The sequence below is a fragment of the Halichoerus grypus genome, chromosome 2, assembly GCF_964656455.1.
Source record: "Halichoerus grypus chromosome 2, mHalGry1.hap1.1, whole genome shotgun sequence".
NCBI classification, from domain to species: domain Eukaryota; kingdom Metazoa; phylum Chordata; class Mammalia; order Carnivora; family Phocidae; genus Halichoerus; species Halichoerus grypus.
The window spans coordinates 24,959,311-24,979,124 of NC_135713.1; the positions used below are offsets into that span (position 1 = coordinate 24,959,311).

The 19,814-nt window shown below is 42.6% G+C and overlaps 1 protein-coding gene across 10 annotated transcripts in view; it reads left to right on the forward strand.

The window, feature by feature from the left end:
- The window catches only part of PDZD2 (PDZ domain containing 2), a 343,515-nt gene that overhangs the window by 238,267 nt on the left and 85,434 nt on the right, over positions 1–19,814 (forward strand). For 7 of the 10 annotated variants that reach the window (XR_013445502.1, XM_078066608.1, XM_078066602.1 and 4 more), the window contains one exon: positions 13,622–14,123. Coding sequence is in view for 9 of the 10 variants with exons in the window: in XM_078066608.1 (XP_077922734.1) it covers positions 13,622–14,123 (502 nt within the window). In the remaining variant the exon portion in view is untranslated. Of the gene's footprint in view, positions 1–2,129; positions 2,591–8,198; positions 8,254–13,621; positions 14,124–19,814 lie in introns of those variants that run through there. The other 3 variants (XM_078066605.1, XM_078066606.1, XM_078066609.1) reach the window with 3 other exon arrangements.

Here is a 19,814-nt window from a genome sequence, read left to right on the forward strand (position 1 = left end):
GTTATTTCCCATCATCTCCTTTTGGGGAAATACTTTGTTAATCTCATTATATTGCCTTCACTCAGATTGAGTTCTCCAGGAAGCAGATGCTGAGTTAGAGCTAAGAGTGCAAAATGTTTGTGGGGATAACACCTGTGAAAGGAAACAGGAGAAAGCAGCACTGGGCAAGGGAGCCATACACCATGCTGCCCATGTGACAAAGCCCATCAGCCCAAGAGGGAGCTCTAGGCAAAATGTGCCTGGAGTGTAGAAATGGCCAGGCCTCATCTCCCCATTGTCAGGAAGCAAGACTATCCTGTCTCACGGTCCTTCTAGCCAGACAAGAATCAAATTGACATCAGGCAGATTAACAGGAGAACATCAAATTTAATAGCATACAAGGAACCCACACAGACATGGAAATTCCAAAGACGACACCATGAGGTATAGATGTCATTCTGAACTAAGCAGAAGGAGGTAGCGGTCTGGGATTTCAAAAGTAGGGAATGCAATTCACAGGAAGATGAAAAACAGTGAATGTTTGGTAAACAAATGTTTTCTGGGCCACTCAGAAGCAACGGGACATAGAGGCTTTGATCAAACAGGCCTTGCTAGGTTCCTCCCTGTCCACCATATCTAGTTCATAGTATAATTTAGTTATCTATGCTGATAGCTCTCTTCTGGGAGCAGGTCGTCTATCTAAATTCTTTTTAGGCACTTGTGGGGGAGGTAAAGAGCTTTTCCTGAATCTGCAGAGTTTTAATTGTTTTTTAACTCAAAATAATCTTCACACCCAAGTGGCCCATCTTGAGGTATCCTGTCCTTGGCCCCATACCAACTTGCTCACCATTGGCCAGGAATTGCCCCCGTATGACCTTGACTTGAAAGCCGAGGCAGACTCTGATGAAGATCACAGCTGGAGGTCTTGAGCTAACACACTCCTCACCAGCTGGACAGCAAGTCCTTAACTTGAAGGGACATCTGAGTGGTACTTCAGCCCAGAGATTTGCTTGCCTTTTCCTTATTCTAATCCGTGTGGGCCCATCACTGCTTGACAGCACATTATCTCGTACAAGAATCCACAGGAACAAGAGTTCAGAACAACAGGCCAGAAGGTATGCACAGACTGCCTGCAATCAGGAGGGGCAGTTCCTCGTGAAAAAAAAGCATAGTGCTGCTTGAGAAGCACTGGTCTGGAGTGAGGGCACTGTGGGGAGCAAAGGCAGTGACTGAGCTCCAGAGACCACCTGAAGGAGAGGCCAGCACTGGAGGGCATAGCTGGTGTTAGCCATTTTGTTTGGCCTTGGCTGGGCTGGGGGCCAAGTTGGTTCCTTAATCCTCTGATTCTAGCTAATCTAAGCAAGTATTGCCTCCACTTTTCCAGAAATCTTGGGGACTGTCTCAGCTCATACCTGAGAAATGGAATGAGAGCTGGCCACTTCCACCCACACCCCAAGAAACCACCCACCCCTCCCAAATACTAACCTGCCTTCTGGGCCTGCCTGAAAATACCTCTTGTTTTCCCTAGGGCCCTTTTCTTATGGGTGTGGCACATATTTTGGGTGTTAACAGACCAGGAAAATGAAGTGGGGAGAGGTTTCTCTTGGCTGTTAGAAGTTGTAGCCCTTTTCCTTCATCCAAACCTTGTCATAATGCCCAACATTAGGATGGGGCTTTGCCACAGTGAATCCCAAGGTCACTGGCTGGGTTTGTTTGCAGTCAGATGGGAATTTGAATCCCAGCTCCACCCCTGCCACCTCTGTGACCCTGGGCAAGTTATTCTCTCTAAGCCTCAGTTTGCTCCTAAAACATGACTCATACATAATGTCAGCCTTAATAGGGTTGCTTTAGACTGAAATGAGGTAAAGTGCGTGTGCAGTTAACTCAGTACACAGCATGTAGTTACAACTTAATATTGGTATTCACCCCCTTGTCTATTATAACTCTTGTTAGTTTTTGGAGCTTTTAATATAAAGAGACTATTAAAAGCAAGTTTTACATTTTCATATCAACATTGATGCTTATACATCCGATAATTTAAGGTTTCCTTAATGCTTAACTTGCAGTTATCTTAAAAATAGTAGACAAATACAAATGCCTCTGTATGTTCCTTGTCTGAACATAAACTAAGAACAAAGGGCCACAAAGATACTCAATGATGCCACAGTTCAAATTGGTCAATATGAAGACTGCACTGATTGGAAGCCAAGATTTTTAAATTGTTCTGTCCATATCTGTAAGGACTTGGCTTATCTGTTTTCTAGGCCAGAGTTCTGTTGATCTGGCTTTCTTGTTATCGAAGTCTTCCAAACCAAGAAGAATCCTAGAGGATCATGCAGATGGATGAACAAGAGGGAAAATATCCAACAAATCCAGGTTCTTAGGAGCATCCTTTGCTTAGAGAAGAATGTTGCAAAACTTACAAAGCCAGTGTACAGGAACCTTTGCAGATTATGAGACCTGTCCAGCCCAGCTCTGCCTGCCAGAGAGCCTTGGAAAAGAAAGAAAAAGAAGAAAAGAAAATCAATCTTTAAAAAATTCCCAGTACACTGTATAGAAGAGATTCAAGAGAAGAACAGTGCATGACATTAGCTGGAACACACCGATTGAGGTGCTCATTTTGCAATTTCTTAAGTATGTCTTCTCTGCTGACTTCAAAACAGTGAAAGAAATTTGGAAAAGAAGCCCACTATCTTGATGGAAGCTGTTTTGACATAAGTGAAACCAGCTTTGGTGTGAGGTGAGGGCAGGCTCTGGCCAAGCCAATGGAACAGACCCTGGAAGGATTGAGGCAAACTGAGGAAATTGTTTCAAGATGGAACTGGAGCCACTTGAAAGGGGAGGGAACTGGAGGGTCCAGGCATTTCATCAGTGTTTGAATGAGTGTATGAGTAGCTTCATGTGCTTTCTGAGATGCATAGACCCCTTCTCTTAGTATCACCTCTGGGGAAGGGGAAGAGGGTGGCTGCCGTTTGAATGGTGCAGTGTGAGAGTTCGTGGATGACTGGCTGTTGTGAACTCTCAGATTTGGTTGGTTTTAGGGAAGAGGGAAAGAAAGGGAGAATGTGTGTTACTAAGTCTCATAACTCTCAATGGTTTTCACCATGGAGGAACTTGGAAATGGAGGCAAGGGCAATATGGAACTGAGTCCCTGCGTCATCTTTGACACATTTCTCAGGGCTTGGTGGCCCTGAAGAAGGAAAACAAATTGAACATAATCTCTAGGACATGGTCTGGCTTCAGTAATCCTTGAGCATTGATCAAAGCTCTTTCAAGGCAAGGCCAAGGGCAGCACCACACGGAGGGAAGTGTAGGAATTGCCATAGGAAATGCACCTAGCAAGGCTGGGAAGTTGGACATCAGGCAAAACTCAAGACAGGCAGAGGGCATCCCTGCATTTTGTGTGTCTCAGAACCGGCCCATCTTCAGCTCTCGGGGGCACATCTTAGCAAAGACCTCTGTGATATGAGGTGTCTTTTGCTGGCCAGGGAGCAGGGGATAGGGGAGCTATAGAAGGTTCACTAACACCAATCCAGGCAAAGGAAGTACAGAAAAGATTCTGGGTCTTATAATAATCTGGTGCTGGTAATCTGGCCTGGACAAAAATAACATGGAGAAAATTAAAAATGAAATGCTGCTGATGTGAATGTGAAGTAACATGAATATATTAACATATGATACATATTATATACTACTACATTACCATGGTATCTGGAGCTTTTGCCTAGTTACTGTTAATGAGGAAAGATTTCCTTTTTTTTTTTTTTTTTTTAAGATTTATGTATTATTTTAGAGAGAGCAGCAGGGGGAAGGGCAGAGGGAGAGAGAGAGAGAGAGTCTCAAGCAGACTCTCCACCAAGCAGAGCCTGAAGTCAGGCTCAGTTCCATCCCCCTGAGATTGTGACCTGAGCCGAAATCAAGAGTTGGATGCTCAACTGCCTGAGCCACCCAGGCGCCCCAGAAAGATTTCCTTTTGAAGCAGAGGTTGGTTTATGATAACAGTGGAACAGTGGGGGGAAAATCTAGGAGACCGAATGAGAAGGAGTGCGTGCTCCACTTAAGTGCAGTCGCATGAGAATTTTTAAAGGTAGGAGAGGCTACCAGGGGTTTCCATAGCCTAAACTGGAAGGCGTGGTGGCTATATGAGACAGGATAGATGAGGTGCTAGCAGGTCCCATGAGGGCTCTCTCCTCAGGATAATCAGGTATGATCTGAAGGAAAGGGAGAGAGATATCATCAAAAGGGCATGTCTGCATGAATCAAGATTTTTGTAAGGGGTAAATGGCAGAGAGAATGCAGAAGGCCATAAAGACTGGTGACTAAGAACCTAGTAAAAAGAAATTGTTTTTAAGATGCAAGAAACAAAAGACCACATATTATATGATTCCATTTATATGAAATGGCTAGAAGAGGCAGCCCTGTAGAAACAGAAAGTGGTGGGCTGGGAATGGGCATTAACCATAATGGGCATGAGGGATCTTAATGGGGTTATGAAAATGTTCTAAAACTGATTTATGGTGATGGTTGCACAACTTGGTAAATTTCCTAAAAATACTGAATTGTACATTGGAAATGAATGAATTATTTGCCATGCAAAGTGTGCCTCCATAAAGTCATTTTTTTTAAAAGGATTTTTTAATAGAAATTCTCATTGACCGGTCATTTTTATTATGGTGCTTATTAAGTGACAGTCACCATGCTAGGGGGATATAAATATGAAGATCTTCACAAACAGAGAGGGCATAAGTAAGCAATTTTCAAAGAAGGCAAATGACTAATAAGAATTTTGACCTCACTAGTCATCACTGATTTGCAAATTATGACATGAGGTAGGTTTTGACTGGCAGGCTGGCAAAGATTAAAAAGTGACAATATTCAGGAACAAACAGTTCTCTAAGACACTACTGCTGGGATTCTAAATTGTTACCCCCTTTCAAGAGGAAAGATTAGAATTTTAGAATTACATAGGAAACCCTTGAATATGCTCTTGACCAGCAAGAACCTTGGACCCAGAAAATCTATCCAAAGGAATTTATCTTCTGGGGTCTTAAAATACTATTAATAGTCTTGCATCTCCCAAATTTCTCTCTCCAGACTAGTCCTCTGCTCCAAAGTCCAGATTTAGATATCTAGCTGCCCACGTGATCTTCTCAAGTTCAGCATGTCCAGAACTTAACTCCAGAGTGGATCTATGCATGCAGGCTAGGTCAGAGAGCCCCAAGCCCAAAAGACTGCTCTTCCAGCTCAGGTGATGGTGGCTCCACCCTTCTAGTTGCTAAAGCCAAATACTTAGACGCCATACACCACCTCTCGCTGTCTCTCACACCCTCTGTCAGAGCCAAAGGCACAGGCTATTTACTCTGCCTTCAAAACTGATCATGATTCTGACCATTTCTTACCATCCCCACGGCTACTCTAAAGTTGAGCTTATCTCCGGCTGGAATTTCTGAAGATGATCTTCTATCTGGTCTCCCTCCTTCTACCCTTGCCTCCACCCCAGTCTATTCTCAACACAGAAACAAAGGGGATCATTTTAAAACATAGTATATATCACATTACTCTGCGGCTCAAAAATATTTCTCACAAAAGTCTTTACAGCAGCTTTTACAGCCTTCCCTAAACCAGTCCCTGTTACCTTATCTCCTATTGCTCTCCTCCTTGCTCGCCCCTTCTCTCAAACCCTCCTATTCCTCAAACACAGCAGGCCAGCTTCCAGTTTACCACTCTTGCACTGGCTCTTGCCTCTATCTGGAACAATCTCCTCCCAGGCGGTGGCCCGGCCAACTCTTTCATCTTCCACAGGTCTTTGCTCAGTGTGTTCTTCCCAGTGGGGCCACCTCAGGTGCAGAATTTAAAATTTCAACCTGGCTCTTCCAACTCCTGGCATGCTTGATCCTCTTTATCCTGTTCAGTGTTTTCTGTTTTCCATAACACGTCTCACCTTCTCACATATGATATAGTTAGATGCTTTAACAGGTCTATTGTTTATTGCCTATCTCCCCCTACTAGATAGTAAGCTCCACAAAGACAGGCATCGTTTTGTTCACTGCTGTGCCCCCAAATGCCTCACAGTGCTTGGCATATAATAGGTACTCAATAACTATTTGTTGAATGAACGAATGATTTTGTAATGAGCAAGTAGTGATTTTATAAACAAAAACAACAGCTTTATGTCATAAAAGAAAAAAGTGATGAGTTCCCATGTACATTTTCTGAGCTCATCACTCCGCTTGTGAGGTGAGACTGACTCATTCATGCACAGCAAAGTCTGACTTTCCCAGCATTCCTTCTGCCCCCCAGGGAAAATGTGACCATCATCAGGATGACTTAGCCAAGCTACAAGGCTGGAGTTCTGATTTGATTCTATATAGGCTGCAAGTTGATCTCATATAGTTATAAGAAACCCTGATTCACTCACAGTAATTTAATAAAGAAATGCAATCAGTTGCAAAAAGAAGCCTGCAAGTTCTCTTTTAAGGGCCAGTATCTCTGTAGTATGTTTTATTAGGCCCATTCTCATCACTGATCAGGCATTTTCTACTTAATTTAGCTTCTGAGTTTCTGTTTTCAACAAGGTAGATGATGGCTTTAAAAAACCTTTTATTGGGCGCCTCGGTGGCTCAGTTGGTTAAGCGACTGCCTTTGGCTCAGGTCATGATCCTGGAGTACCTGGATCGAGTCCCGCATCGGGCTCCCTGCTCGGCAGGGAGTCTGCTTCTCCCTCTGACCCTCCCCCCCTCTCATGTGCTCTCTCTCATTCTCTCTCTCTCAAATAAATAAATAAAATCTTTAAAAAAAAAACAAACCTTTTATTGCGGGGCGCCTGGGTGGCTCAGATGGTTAAGCGTCTGCCTTCGGCTCAGTGCATGATCCCAGGGTCCTGGGATCGAGCCCCGCATCAGGCTCCTTGCTCAGCGGGAAGCCTGCTTCTCCCTCTCCTTCTACTGCTCCCCCTGCTTGTGCTCTCTCGCTCTCTTTGTCAAATAAATAAATAAAATCTTTAAAAAAAAAAAAACCTTTTATTGATTTGTACAGAAATAAGATGAATGAAAACCTTTGAAGAAAACTGGAACTTCTTGTAAACCTGTTGCTATATGTTGGAGAGGACCAAAGCTCTGCTTCCTTGCTGTTAATCTATACTGGAGTTGAAAATGTGTAGTGCATCCTAGCATAGAGGCTACTTAAATCATGCTTGTTAGTTTGAGAAGTGAATTTCTAGATAAATATGAAAATCAATGATACCTTATTGCTAGGAAATCAAAACAACTTTTTCCATTAATCATATGATTTAGCTGCTTTTTATCCAGTGTTTTTCTGCTGTGTCTGCGCCACCCCCATCCCTTTACATCCAGAAGCTCTTAGCAGGAAACAGAAAGAGAACCAGCTCTGCTTCCGCACAGAAGTGGATATTACAGCCAGGGGTTGCAGGAAATGGAATTCCAGTAGGGAAAGGGAGGAAGGGAGTATACTTAACACTGCTGAACACAAATGTGGCTTCTGCCTTTGAGGTGATGCACTGAATTTAATCAGTGTTTGTAGATCAGAGTGTAGAACACCTACCCTCTTTCTTACTTCTCTTAGTATATTTCACCTCTATCTGATATGCCTTAAAGATTCAGTATTGGTTTGTTTAAGATGCATAGTTACTTTTATTTCTTAGTCGCTGGTGTCAAGAAAAAATATATCATTAAGCTCCTGCTATAAGTTCAAAGTTGGGGAGCAGTTCCAATTATAAACCCTGTGTATTCTCCTGCTATATGTCAAGAGCTATGATTTTACTCTACTAGTAAGCTAACCAAGTTGGCCTGCCACAGTTTCATGAATGTGGGCAGAAAGCATGAGATTCTTGGACCAAAGATAAAAGACAGTTTATTATTCATAGAAATAGCAGTAGCCAGAGTATCAGCATATTTAATATGCCCCAATTCCCTTCAGGGCAACAGGGATCTCTGTCCTGGTGTAGAGATGGGTATGATTTAAATTTTACGGCTAAGCTATGCGGTGGTGGCAAGTTTTGGTAGCTGATAATTTGGGTTGGGTTTGAATGGCTAATATTGTATCATAGTTCAGAAAAAATTCTTGAATAAATATTTACCCTATTCTTCACTATCAACTTGTGTTTCCCAATCCAAGTTGTACGATAAAAAATAATTAAATACAGATTTTGTAACAAGAGAACGGATTCCTGTATTCATATTCTCTGTTCTTAACTCCAGATGAGGGAGAAGAGGAAGGAGTTGCTGACCCCCAGCTGTTGATGCTGGAGAGAGGGAGGTGAGAATCAGCAAAACTGGGCCGCATCAGTCACCTCCCTCACGCAGCAGTTGGAATACGGTGTTCTATTCACTTATACTCTAAGCCTAGACTCCGGTCTGTTTTCAGAGCCTTACTGGTACCTGAGCCCCATCTTCTTCCACCTAATCGGGGCTGTCCTAGAAAAGAAGTAGATGGATTTGTTTTCAGAAATGGCTATGTGAGCACACAGGGATAGCAGTCACTCTTCTCAGCACAATATACAGCCCCCAAATTCCTACAGAGTCCCAAAAGAAAGTTTGGCTCATTCTAGGGAAGGTTGTGGAACTGGGGAGAAGTAAGCCTGAAATACCAAGTAGCTGGGAGGCAGCGCCTGAGAGAGACTGCCCTTGGGGAATCTGGTTCTCCAGGAAATGTTTGTCATCCTCCCACCTGCTCCTGCAGAGCTGTCCGAACTTGCCTCCCTCCGTTTCCCAGCCAAGACTTCACTGGGAAATTAATCTGTATATATTTAACACTTCCTCTCAACCCATTCTCCTCTGGGAACCTACAGATTTACAACCTCAGACAGCCCTCTGGGTTAATTAGGCTTAGCAGGTTTTCAAAGGAACACAAACAGCTTCTTAGCCTCCCCCTTGCTTCTTAGGCAAGAGGCAGTCATGGGCAAGAACAATTGATCTCCATTCATCCTGTGTGTTAGACAGAGTGGCTATTAGCAGTTAGTCCCATTCTGTAAAACTCATACCCGGTCATAGGAACTCATCTAGAAACGTCTTGCCATCAGTGTTTGTTCTCCTATTGTCTATACTGGGGACCGGACTTACTCAGATGAAGTAAGAATGTCTGCTTTGCAGAAAAGTCTGAGTTCTAGAATTCTTTTATGTTGTCTGAGTTATACAATGTTTTCATGGCATTGTGGTACAGGCCAATGCCCAGGGGTGGTGATCCAACTTACTCTGAATTACACATACATATACACCAATGGTTCTGCCTGGCAACACCCCTCTGTGGGTTCACACTATGTACCAGGCATCAATAATTGATGGTCAGATGCCCAAGAGGATTTTCAAAGGCACCTGGAGATTGCTTCTTCTGAGGTCGTTGGCAAAACAGTCTAGAATTTCAAAATTGCACAGCTGCCTCAAGCCTTCTTTTGATAGAATTGGGGCATGGGCAAATAATGTGTGTCGGGCTTCTAACACCTATCTGTCTTTGCCTCTCTCTTATCTCCTCCCTGCCTGTCCTTATTCTTTAAACTCCAGGAAGCTTTATCCCTCTAGCTTTTCCTAGCACCCAACCTCACCTGCTGACCCTTCCTAGGCCTCCCACCTCTGGAGAGCCCAGACTCCAGAATTAGGATAGAAGATCAAGAAACAGAGGAGGTGCTCAAAACTTTATTTATTTATTTATTTATTTTTGGTTAAAGCACATTTTGAGGGGAAAGGGAGGTGGGAAGGGATTTAGTCACAAAAGATGCTTGCAAAGACCAAGTGAAATGAGGAACCTCAACACATTTCAGAGGGAGGGTTCTGGGCTAGAATTTGGAACTTCATTTCTGGATATGCTCCATATGGATATGGACTATCCTGGGATGGTCAAAATCAAATACATTTTAATTGAATTGAATTAATAACTTCATATGCCAGAGGACAGTTTCAAATTTTGGGGAGAAACCAAAAAGTAATTATATGGTAGAGAAGCTTCTGAAAGTTTAATTTTACCTGTTGTTGTTGAAGAGGAGACCTATTTTTCTGGACCAGGATTGTGTTCCATTTCTTCTTTCTCAAAGACTGACTTGGAAGTCTAAAGAGTCTAATGGTGGGTAGGAATTCTTTTGAATAGAAACAGAGATTTGGAAGTATGAATTAGCTAGGAAAGTGCTGGAAAAGTTAGGTAAGTCATTTCGGTACGGATGGATAGGGAATGTGGAGGCATTACATATAAGGTGATTGGAAGAATTACAAGAAAACTACCCCCTGCCTAAAAGTCTTCTCACCAAGCTGTTGTGGTATCCATAGTTCATTCATTACACTTTGTCTTCGGGATGACCTTAGAAGGTTCAGTATCCAGGAAGGAATAAAATAACCTGTCATACAGTTCCCTGAAGGTGTCAGAGCCTTATTGATTGCTAGGAAGTCAGGCGACGATGAGGAGATGGTGCCAAATTGAAGATAAACTCCTCTTGCTTTGTAATTTTGTTGAGCAAGGACCCTGTAGAAATTTCTGAATAAAATAATCTCAGTCACAAGGCTCTTGGAGCTTCCATGAGAGTAGAAATATCCAAGATCCTATGCTCTGAGTCAATGGGCCTGCCTTTTCGACACGGAAAAGAAGGTCTCTGCACAGAACCCATCAAATTGTTTGGAGTTTTTAATGCAAAAGATAGAATCCCCAAAGCAATTGTAAAGGAATTGCCTCTCCAGGTTAAGATCTTTTTCCGACTGATGGTAAATGTCCAGGAGACCTAGGACAACTTGGACATAAAAAAGGAATGTTTCTGCTGTTCCAGGGTGCTGTTTTGTCCTTGGCACTGGGTTAGTACCTTCTGGATAGCCTGCCCCTTTAATCCCCGGAAGTCTTCCCAAGAAACTAGCATTCACAGTTATTAAAATGTAAAAGCAACTTGGAGATGACCCATTTTAACACCCTCATGTTACAGATGAGGACACTAGGGTGGTTGAAACATCACAAGTGTACAGTGCACGTGGGGTTTGGGAAGCAGGAGGGCCTGGGTTGACCATTTGGCAGTTATGTGAACCTGGGCACATAACTAATATTTCTGAGCTTCAGTTTCTTCTTCTGTAAAGAGTGTTCTTACGGAGCACCTACTCAAAGAAGTAACTCAAAACTTGGCCAGAGTTATTATATTTGCTATTGTTTTTTAAATGAGACAGAATTCACATCACATAAAATTCACTCTTTTTAAGTATACAATTCAGTGAGTATATTCACTATGCTGTACGACCATCACCACTAATTCCAGAACATTTCCATCACCCCTAAAATATCCTGTACCTGTTAGCAGTCCCAGTTCTCCCTTCCCCCCAGCTCCTGGCAACCACTGATCCACTTCCTGTCTCTATGGATTTGCCTATTCTGGACATGTCCTATAAATGGAGTGACATACGGCCTTTTGTGGTCTGGCATCTTTCACCTGGCCTCATGTTTTCAAGCTTCACGTAAGTTAGAGCATATACTTCATTCTTTTTATTGCTAAATAATATTCCATTATAGAGATATACTTCATTTTATCTCTCTGTTTGTAGGTTGATGAAAATTTAGTATAATCACCATAGTTATACACAGTTAGGCCAAAGCCAGAATGAGAACTTGGGTGTCTGATTCTCTCCCTGGTCCTGTTTTTACTACCCTACACTGTTCTTCATAACATCTGGCATATGTCTTACATTAAGAGCAGTGATTTGCTCAAAGAAACCCTTACAACCTGGCTAATAACTACTCTTAAGATTTTATACCTTTACAGAGATTTTTCCAGGGTAGAAAAAAAAATACACAGCTCAAGAAAATGAAATCTAAACATTGTAGAAAAATTGTGCTGAGAACCAAGTTTAATTTTCATTTACTAGTCTCTAGTGGACTGCTCTTTACCTGTTCATCTCACTGTATTACACAGAACAACCCGAGGTCTGTGTGGTAACCTTTATCTACCTGGCTTTCATGTGTAAGTTCATTACCATGGTTTATAGCCCGGGATCAAAGAAAAGTTTTTACTGACTTTGGTGGTTGTTTGAGGACCCGTCTCTCTTGTTCACTCTACTCCATGGTAAAAACTCAGAATTATTCTCTTCTTCAGTGAGACTGACACTGTTGCATTAACCTGACCATTAGGTATGAGTGATACATGGCTTTGGCCCAGAATTTAGTACATTTCAAACACAGCTGGTCACCTCTCCTTATAACCTGGCTCCTTCCTGCATACTAACTGCCCCAGCTCTCAGGTCTGAGCTTCAGGCCTGGAGGGAGAGCAGCGAGCTTGGCATACTTGAAAAAGTTCTCTGCTTTTCACTTATTGAGGACATAGGCAACAAAGCCCCAGGCCCCCTCTCTGGGGGCACATGAAGACCGGAAGCAGGTCCAGCTCATTAAGGATTTGGTTGTTGACATTCTTTGCTTGTGACCGGGTGATGTGTAGAATGTGGCAACATTCCATGGTGAAGGCATTTCCCTGGGTTCATCTGGGGTGTGTGTTTCTTTATCTTGGGTGACATGAGTGGAGGGTCTAGCCCAGCCTGGTTTCCTGACTTTGAGCAAGTGTGTTTTCTTTGCTAAAGCTTTCATGGTCCTGAATACCACTAATTACTTACCTCCTTTGATGTTCTATTTATGGTTATTCCTTAAGATCTGGAGCAGTTATTGTGTGTCAGTCTTCACATGCATCATCTCATTTCTATCATTTCCTGCTTCTGAGTGTTTGGCACTCCTCAAGTACATGAAACACAACCAAGGCTGGCTTGTCTTCGTTGAGCTAAGATCCCTCTTTCCTCTCACTTTTCCTGGTTGACACAGTTTCCAAAAGCCTTCTTTGTCTCCATCACCCTATGTCTACATGTTTTTCATTATGTTGGGGTCCCTCTTAATGCAATACCCAGACTGAAAATGAGACTCCTTGTGTTCCAGGAACAACCCAAACTAGAACCATTATGCTCATTTAATGCAGCGTACACCTCCCAGCGCTTATTTACCAGTTGCATTTTGATACCAGCCAACACCCCTCCCCCCTGTGCTCTTTTATCACTTTAATGCTGTGAGGCAAAGGTTCTTGTTGTGCAGTGGATATTTTGATCCTAAGAGCAAAACCTTACTTTTCTCTCAATCGATTTCAGCTATTCTTTACCCTGGGGACTTGCAGAGTAATTATGGCAAAACTATATGAATGGAGGAGTGCCTGCTGGCTCAGTCCATAGAGCATGCAACAGTTGATATCAGGGTCATGAGTTCAAGCCCCACATTGGGCATAGTTCACTTAAAATTTTTTTTCTTAATTGTAAAACTATGTGAATGGGAGGCTAGCATAATTCTGATGTAAGAAATTGCTGAGGAAAGGGAGAATTATTGTTTTTTTAATCATATATTAGGATTGGCTCTGTGAATAGAAAAACCCATTTCTAACTACTTACCCTAGGGTATTTTCATTAGTAATTTCTAGTTCATGGGGGTTTTGGTTTGTTTGGGGGTTATTTTATCATCAGCAATTATGTAGATTAAAAGAATGGAGTATTGAGTCTCTTTAGGAAGCTTAGTACCTCAATTGCTTGGGCAGGGTGTTAATCACACGGGTCCTGTGTGGGCTGCTGAATGTGTCAGCCCGATGCACTGGTCAAGAAGGATGTTTTGAGGGTTTTAACCGGCACCTCTGTGTTTGTTGCAGTTACCTGGCTGAGCAGTGCTGGAATGGCGGCTTTATCTACCTGATCATGCTGCGCCGCTTCAAGCACAAAGTCCATTCTCCTTATAATGGCAACAGTAGCAACAGCTCTGAACCAGGAGAGACACCTACCTTGGAGCTGGGTGACCAAACTGTGAAAAAGGGGAAAAGAGCAAGAAAGTTTGGGGTCATTTCCAGGCCTTCTACCCAGAAGGCCACTGAAGAACCCAAGAGCAGCCCTGGCTGTGAGTTTGACAATGACCCCATCTCTGAGCTGGACAATGGCCCAGACCCTGAACTTGGAAATGGTCATGCTTTTGAGCTAGAAAATGGCTCAGAATCTCTCAAGGAGCTGGCTGGATCCCATCTAGACAGTTCAGAAGCAGACAGAGGGACAGAGCATAGCATTCCAAAGACAGATGCTTCTCTACCCACAAGCAATGACAAACGCCGCTTCTCAAAATCTGGGAAGACAGACTTCCAATCAAGTGACTGCCTGGCACGGGTAAGCTTTGGTTTGATTATAGAACCTGAATTTTAAAAGAAATACTGTTGAAGTTGCTTTTAAGCCTTAGAAAATATATCTAAGATGGCCTTGTATTTAGAAGCCAACACATTTATTATGATAAATGGTCAGAGGACATAACAATAACAAAAAAAAATCCAAGTCATTTTATCCTACTTAAATAAAGAGCCAGTTGAGTGATCCTAAGTGGAAAATTCAAGCCTTCTGTGGTATAATTTGAGTCATATGAGGCCCAGATAAAGTACTTGAACTGCATCATTATTTATCACTACCATCCCCAGCGGAATTGCCACAGCAAGGCCAAGAATTCCTGGTGGCAGCTGATAGCATGAACATTCAAGCCTCAGTATTACACAGGAAGGATATTCACCACGCAGAGAAGCATCTGCTTTTCTTTTTAACACTTCAAAACCAGTGACATTTTTATGGGTTTATATTATTAAATTGCTGAATTCCAGTAAAGGTTGGAAATTTCACAGAAATCTCTGATACTGTGATATCCAGCTGTGATGGTCAGGGTTGGTCTTCCCTAAAGGCAAAGCAGATGTGGTATACTCTGAATGGTAATGGGTACACTTCTAGCCTCAAATCATCTCCTTCATTATAACCAACATTCTCTCTTGAAGTGATATTTCTTTGGGGTAAGCATGTTCCTTCCAAGAATCCTCTTGGCAGATACTCTTGTGGGTTCCTAATGAAGCAGTAACTTACTACGTGGTTTCTGATTGGTTTCCTGAGTCCCTCCAGGAGACACCCTTTCGGGATGAAAGAGAAAGTTGGAAAGATAGAAAATGGGCACAGAAGAAGTATCAAGTTCAGCTTTGCAGGCTGCTGAAATGGTACCCTGGCAGTGAATAGAATTTCTAGTAAGTCTATTTCATGCATATTTCTGCAATCATAGCTAATCTATATAACGGGAGGAGAGGAATTAAAATAACCCCTCTCTCAGGGGACCATATTCCTTCATCTGAGGATCTCAGTGATCTTCATAAAGCCTTACCCAGAGAGGCATGATTTGTAGATGGAAGGTGTAAATGAAGAAGAAAAAAGTAATGTCTCTATCAATGATTTTCTACAAACTTTATGGTCCCCCTCAAAAAAGAATTAAGGGCAATAAAAAGATTATAATGTGTTTCTTATTGGTAATACTCTACTTGGATATGACTTGTTCTCCTAATGATTAAATTATGAATGCACAGAAAGCCTAGAGTGAATAAATTAGGAAGTGTTGGTTCTCTTAATCATTTTGAAGGTTTAAGTTACCAAAAGAGATTGAATCTCATATACAGTCCAAACAAACAGGCTTTCATTTGACCTAGGACACAGTGGAAATAATTTGGAAATGACTTTAAAAGAAAAAAAAAAGAACACTTAAGAGGCTACTATTCTCTGCTCATCTTAACTGAAGTCAAAAATGTAAAATTGAATTTCTGGATTAGACTATCTGAAGACTACACATATCAGAGTTTCTTTGCCTGGTTTTTGCACTCAAGGTCAAATGTCCAAGAAGATATAAATGAAACGGTGATTTAAAAAAAAAAAAAAAAGCTAGATCTTTTGCCTTTGGGACATTTTTTTAAAGCCACATGCCTATAAAAAGGAGAGACCTGCCATCTGGAATTTGCATTCTTCACAACTGGCCATAATCTGGAGACCGAGTATTGACCCTGGGTTATACTTTCCATCTTAGAAAGTCAGCATAGGCCACAGACCCTCTCAGGCACGAATATATTTTAACACCCTTTTCTGCCCCAGAAGCATCATTGTTTGATGCATTTACCCAGGATTGATAGAGTTGGCGAGAAGTAGGTTGTCACAGCTTCCCCTGCATCCAGGTGGCCCCCCACATTGGGACCAGTAGACCATCACAGAAAGTCCTGTAGGTTCTTGGGCTAAGCAGATTTTTATTTTTACTCCAGGATGAGCCCAAGGTCATGCTAAAATGGAATTTCCAGAAAAACAAAAATTAGGTATTTACCTCTTAAGCCCTCGGGGAAAAAAATTCCATTGCATTTGAATAATGGGAGATTAAACATGTCAACATTGTTCCATTTCTGCTTTATTAATGATTTAATATATCTACAAAGACTTAATAAATTACAGAAAAGGCTTATAGTCATTCAGACCATTTTTATTTGTCAGATGCTTCTTTTTCATAGACTGTTATTTGTTACATGAAAATAAATCTTCAGTCTTTGTTTTCATATCCTCTTTCCCTTTAACAGAACTATAGGAAACATATTTCCTCTAATAAATATCTTCTTTTTAAAAAGCCATATGTTTCTATAAAATATCAACACATAATAATACATATGCAACCAGATTAATCTTTGAAACTACAAAAGTTGGTCCCATTGTCTAAAACATAATCTCCTAGGACACAGATAGGCAATTTTAGAACTGAGGTCAGAGTTCCTTACTCCCTGTCTAGTGAAGACCATTACTCATCCAAGGGGAAAGTTCTTGCAAGCCTGTTTATTACAGATGTGTATTTTTGTAATGCAGTGTGGTAAAAAATAAATACAACTTAGTCACATAATAGTGAAAAAAAGAATCCTACCATTTGCCAGCCAGGTGAATTGATTTATAGCTGGTGTATGTGTCTATGGGTCCATTTGTGATCTCACCCTAACACGTGTAATTTGCCTGTTCAGTATCAGACCTCTTCCCTCAGCAGAGACCTCAGGAAGTCTGAGTCGTTCAGTGCAGGTGGTCTGCAGAGACCTCAGGAAGGCTGCCCCAGGTCTGAATATGGAGGAAAAGGAAACTGAGAAGGGGAGTCACACCCAGGACATCTCCTAGGTTGTCCCTGATGTTTGCATCAAGCAGAAACAGCATAAGGATGGTCCCATTCTAGTAAGCCCTCCCCCCATGGTCGCTGGGTGAACTTCTATCCTTCTATGTGGTAATGTCCCTCTTCAGTCCATGTCTGCTCCTTCACCTCTCTCCTGAGCACCCCCACCCCAACCTTTCTACGACCTGCCTACAGTATATCTCCATCTTGGGTATTTCACATCATGCGTAAAACTTGACGCATGACTTTCCCACATCACCAAGCTGGCTCCAGTATTCCAGGTTCCACCACCCATAAAGTTGCCCAAGCCAGAAACCTGAGATTCAACTAGCAGTCACTCACCTGCTTTGTCTAGAACTTTCCCTGGTTTTGTGCTGACAATCCCACATCCTAGGAAATGCCTTCATCCCAGCAAATTGGGACAGTTGGCATCCTGGAGTCAACTGAAATGCTGCCCTCTTCCTTCCACACTGTCCAGTTGATCACCAAGTCCTGTCAACCCCAGCTCCCTTCGGGGTCTCTCTCCCTTTCTATCTGGGTCAAGCGGCTTTCATTTCCCACATGGTGGTCCTAGTATTCTACTACCCATCCCACTGTCCACTGTCATCCCGTCATCCAGTGTCTCCACAGCAACCAGAGAGACCTTTCTAAAGAGAGCGCCTCAGGCATGTGTGTGCATCCTCACACACACTGCAGCTTGAGCCCTTTGGATGGGTCCGCTTTACCTTCAGGGTAATACCCAAGCTCCTTAGCTTGGTGAAGCACAGGAACCCTTTCACTGTATGATCCCTGCTTAACTTTTTGCCTTCATCTCTCACTGATTTCTTCCTCCCCTGTTTGGGCTGAATTAGCCACAACTTTTTGCAAAGGACTATGCTCAATATCTCCTCTGAGCTTTTGCACATGCTGCTCTTGCTGTCCTGTTTCTCCTCCCCTCCCCCACGTAGCTTAGCTTCTTCCGTGTCTGGGGGACGAAACACCATGACACACTCCTCTGGGAGGCTTCTGTGACCCTTCTGCCACCTGCCCCATCTTTAGGCGTCTCCTCTTTGGGCTCCTGCAGTGCCCCCTTCTCATCTTCATCAATGCATGAATCCCACATATTCCAATTACCATGTGGCTTGTTGTGTCCCCAGTAGACTTGAAGGGCAAGGACCTTACTTGTCTTTGTGTCCTGGCTCACTGCCTTGCACCTACAGGTGCTCTGTAGATGTTTATTAATGAAGGCACCCAAGAGCTTCAGGCCTGAGAGATGGGACACCAGTTCTAGCCCTCATTCTTCCATCCCCGGTTCTGTGGCCATCAGGCTGCCATGTTCTTCCTCTGAGCTTCCATCTCCTCACCTGTAAACTGAACATTTTGGTCTGATGACTCAGGAACTTCAACTCTGACATTGGTCACATATCTTTTTATTTCTTACTGATCATTCTAAATAAGAAGGGATAGGCAAACAGTCTCAGGATCTAAGTTTGCAACTAGAGCCAGACGATTTACTGCAGTAAAGTTCTAGTTGGATGATGTTTCTTCTCACATTTGGAGAAAAGATGCTATTGTGAAATATTATTTTTGGTTCCAGCAGAAGATGAGGTCATTTAAATGCTGCCGAGACAGCTCCCTTTAATGTACCACCTCTGTTTTGTAAATAAATCCTTTTGTGTGTGTGTGTGTGTGTCCGTGAAGAGATGCATGTGTGAGCATCACACGGTAATTGGCATTTTATAGGAAAGGGTAGCACTTCAACAACATTAATACAAAAGTCCATAGCATCCAATTTTGCATGGTTTGGCTTTTTCTCCACAGGCTGACAGAGTCTCATTGCCCTTTAAGCCAATGTAAAAGGAAGCAAAGGCTTGAGCCATCTGTCTAGACAGGATCTGTTTCAGAACTCAATTGTCTCTACAACTGGATTGGGTGTTCACATGCTAAACATTGGCAAACATGCAGGTTTCCCATCTGGGCGAGCCTCTTAATGTCACTCTCAGTAACTTCTGAAAAACCATAAGATTAGTATATAAACATCCTATATTTGTTAATTCTGTGGCATTTATGCAGTATTGTTATGGGCTAGGCACTGTTCTAGTTGCTGGAGAACCTGCTAATAGATGAGAGACATGGTTCTGTCCCATGGCACTTATCACAGATAAGGGGCCACAAGCAATAAACAAGCAAATAACTGAATCTAAATGTTAGATGGTGACAACTGGTACTATAAATGAAATAAAGCAGTAACATGAAAGATGCCTGGGCAGTGTCCTGGTGGGGAGTTAGCTGAAATTGGTATCAGTGAAGACCTCATTAAAGAGGCAATGTTTGAGCTGAAGCCTGAGTGTCAGGAAAGGCCAGCCCTACAAAATCTGGGGGCAGAATATTTCCAGGGAGGAGCCAGCACATGCAGCTGTCCTAGGCAGGAGTGATGGAGTGTTCCAGGGGCAGAGAGACCGAAGCACAGTGAGTGATGGGGAGAGCACGGGGAGGTGATTTGGGAGCATGGGCGGGACTAGATGTAGAGGTTTGTGTAAGCCACCTCAAAGATTTAGACCTCAGTCTGAGTCTAGTAGGGAGCTATTGGAAGGTTTAAGCTGAGTGCATCATGATATATGTTTTTTAAAAGTTCACCCTGGGTGACTCAGTCTTAAGTGGTGAACTCCTGATTTCGGCTCAGATCATGATCTCAGGGTCCTGGGATCAAGCCCCATGTCAGGCTCCATGCTCAGTGGGAAGTCTGCTGGAGGTTTCTCTCTCTCTCCCTCTGCCCCTGCTTACCTTCTCTCTCCCTCTAAAATAAATAAATAAATCTTAAAAAAAAAAAGTCCCCCCTAGGTGTGTAATGGAGAATAGGAGATTGTAGGGGGCAAAAAATAAAAAGGGAGACCAGA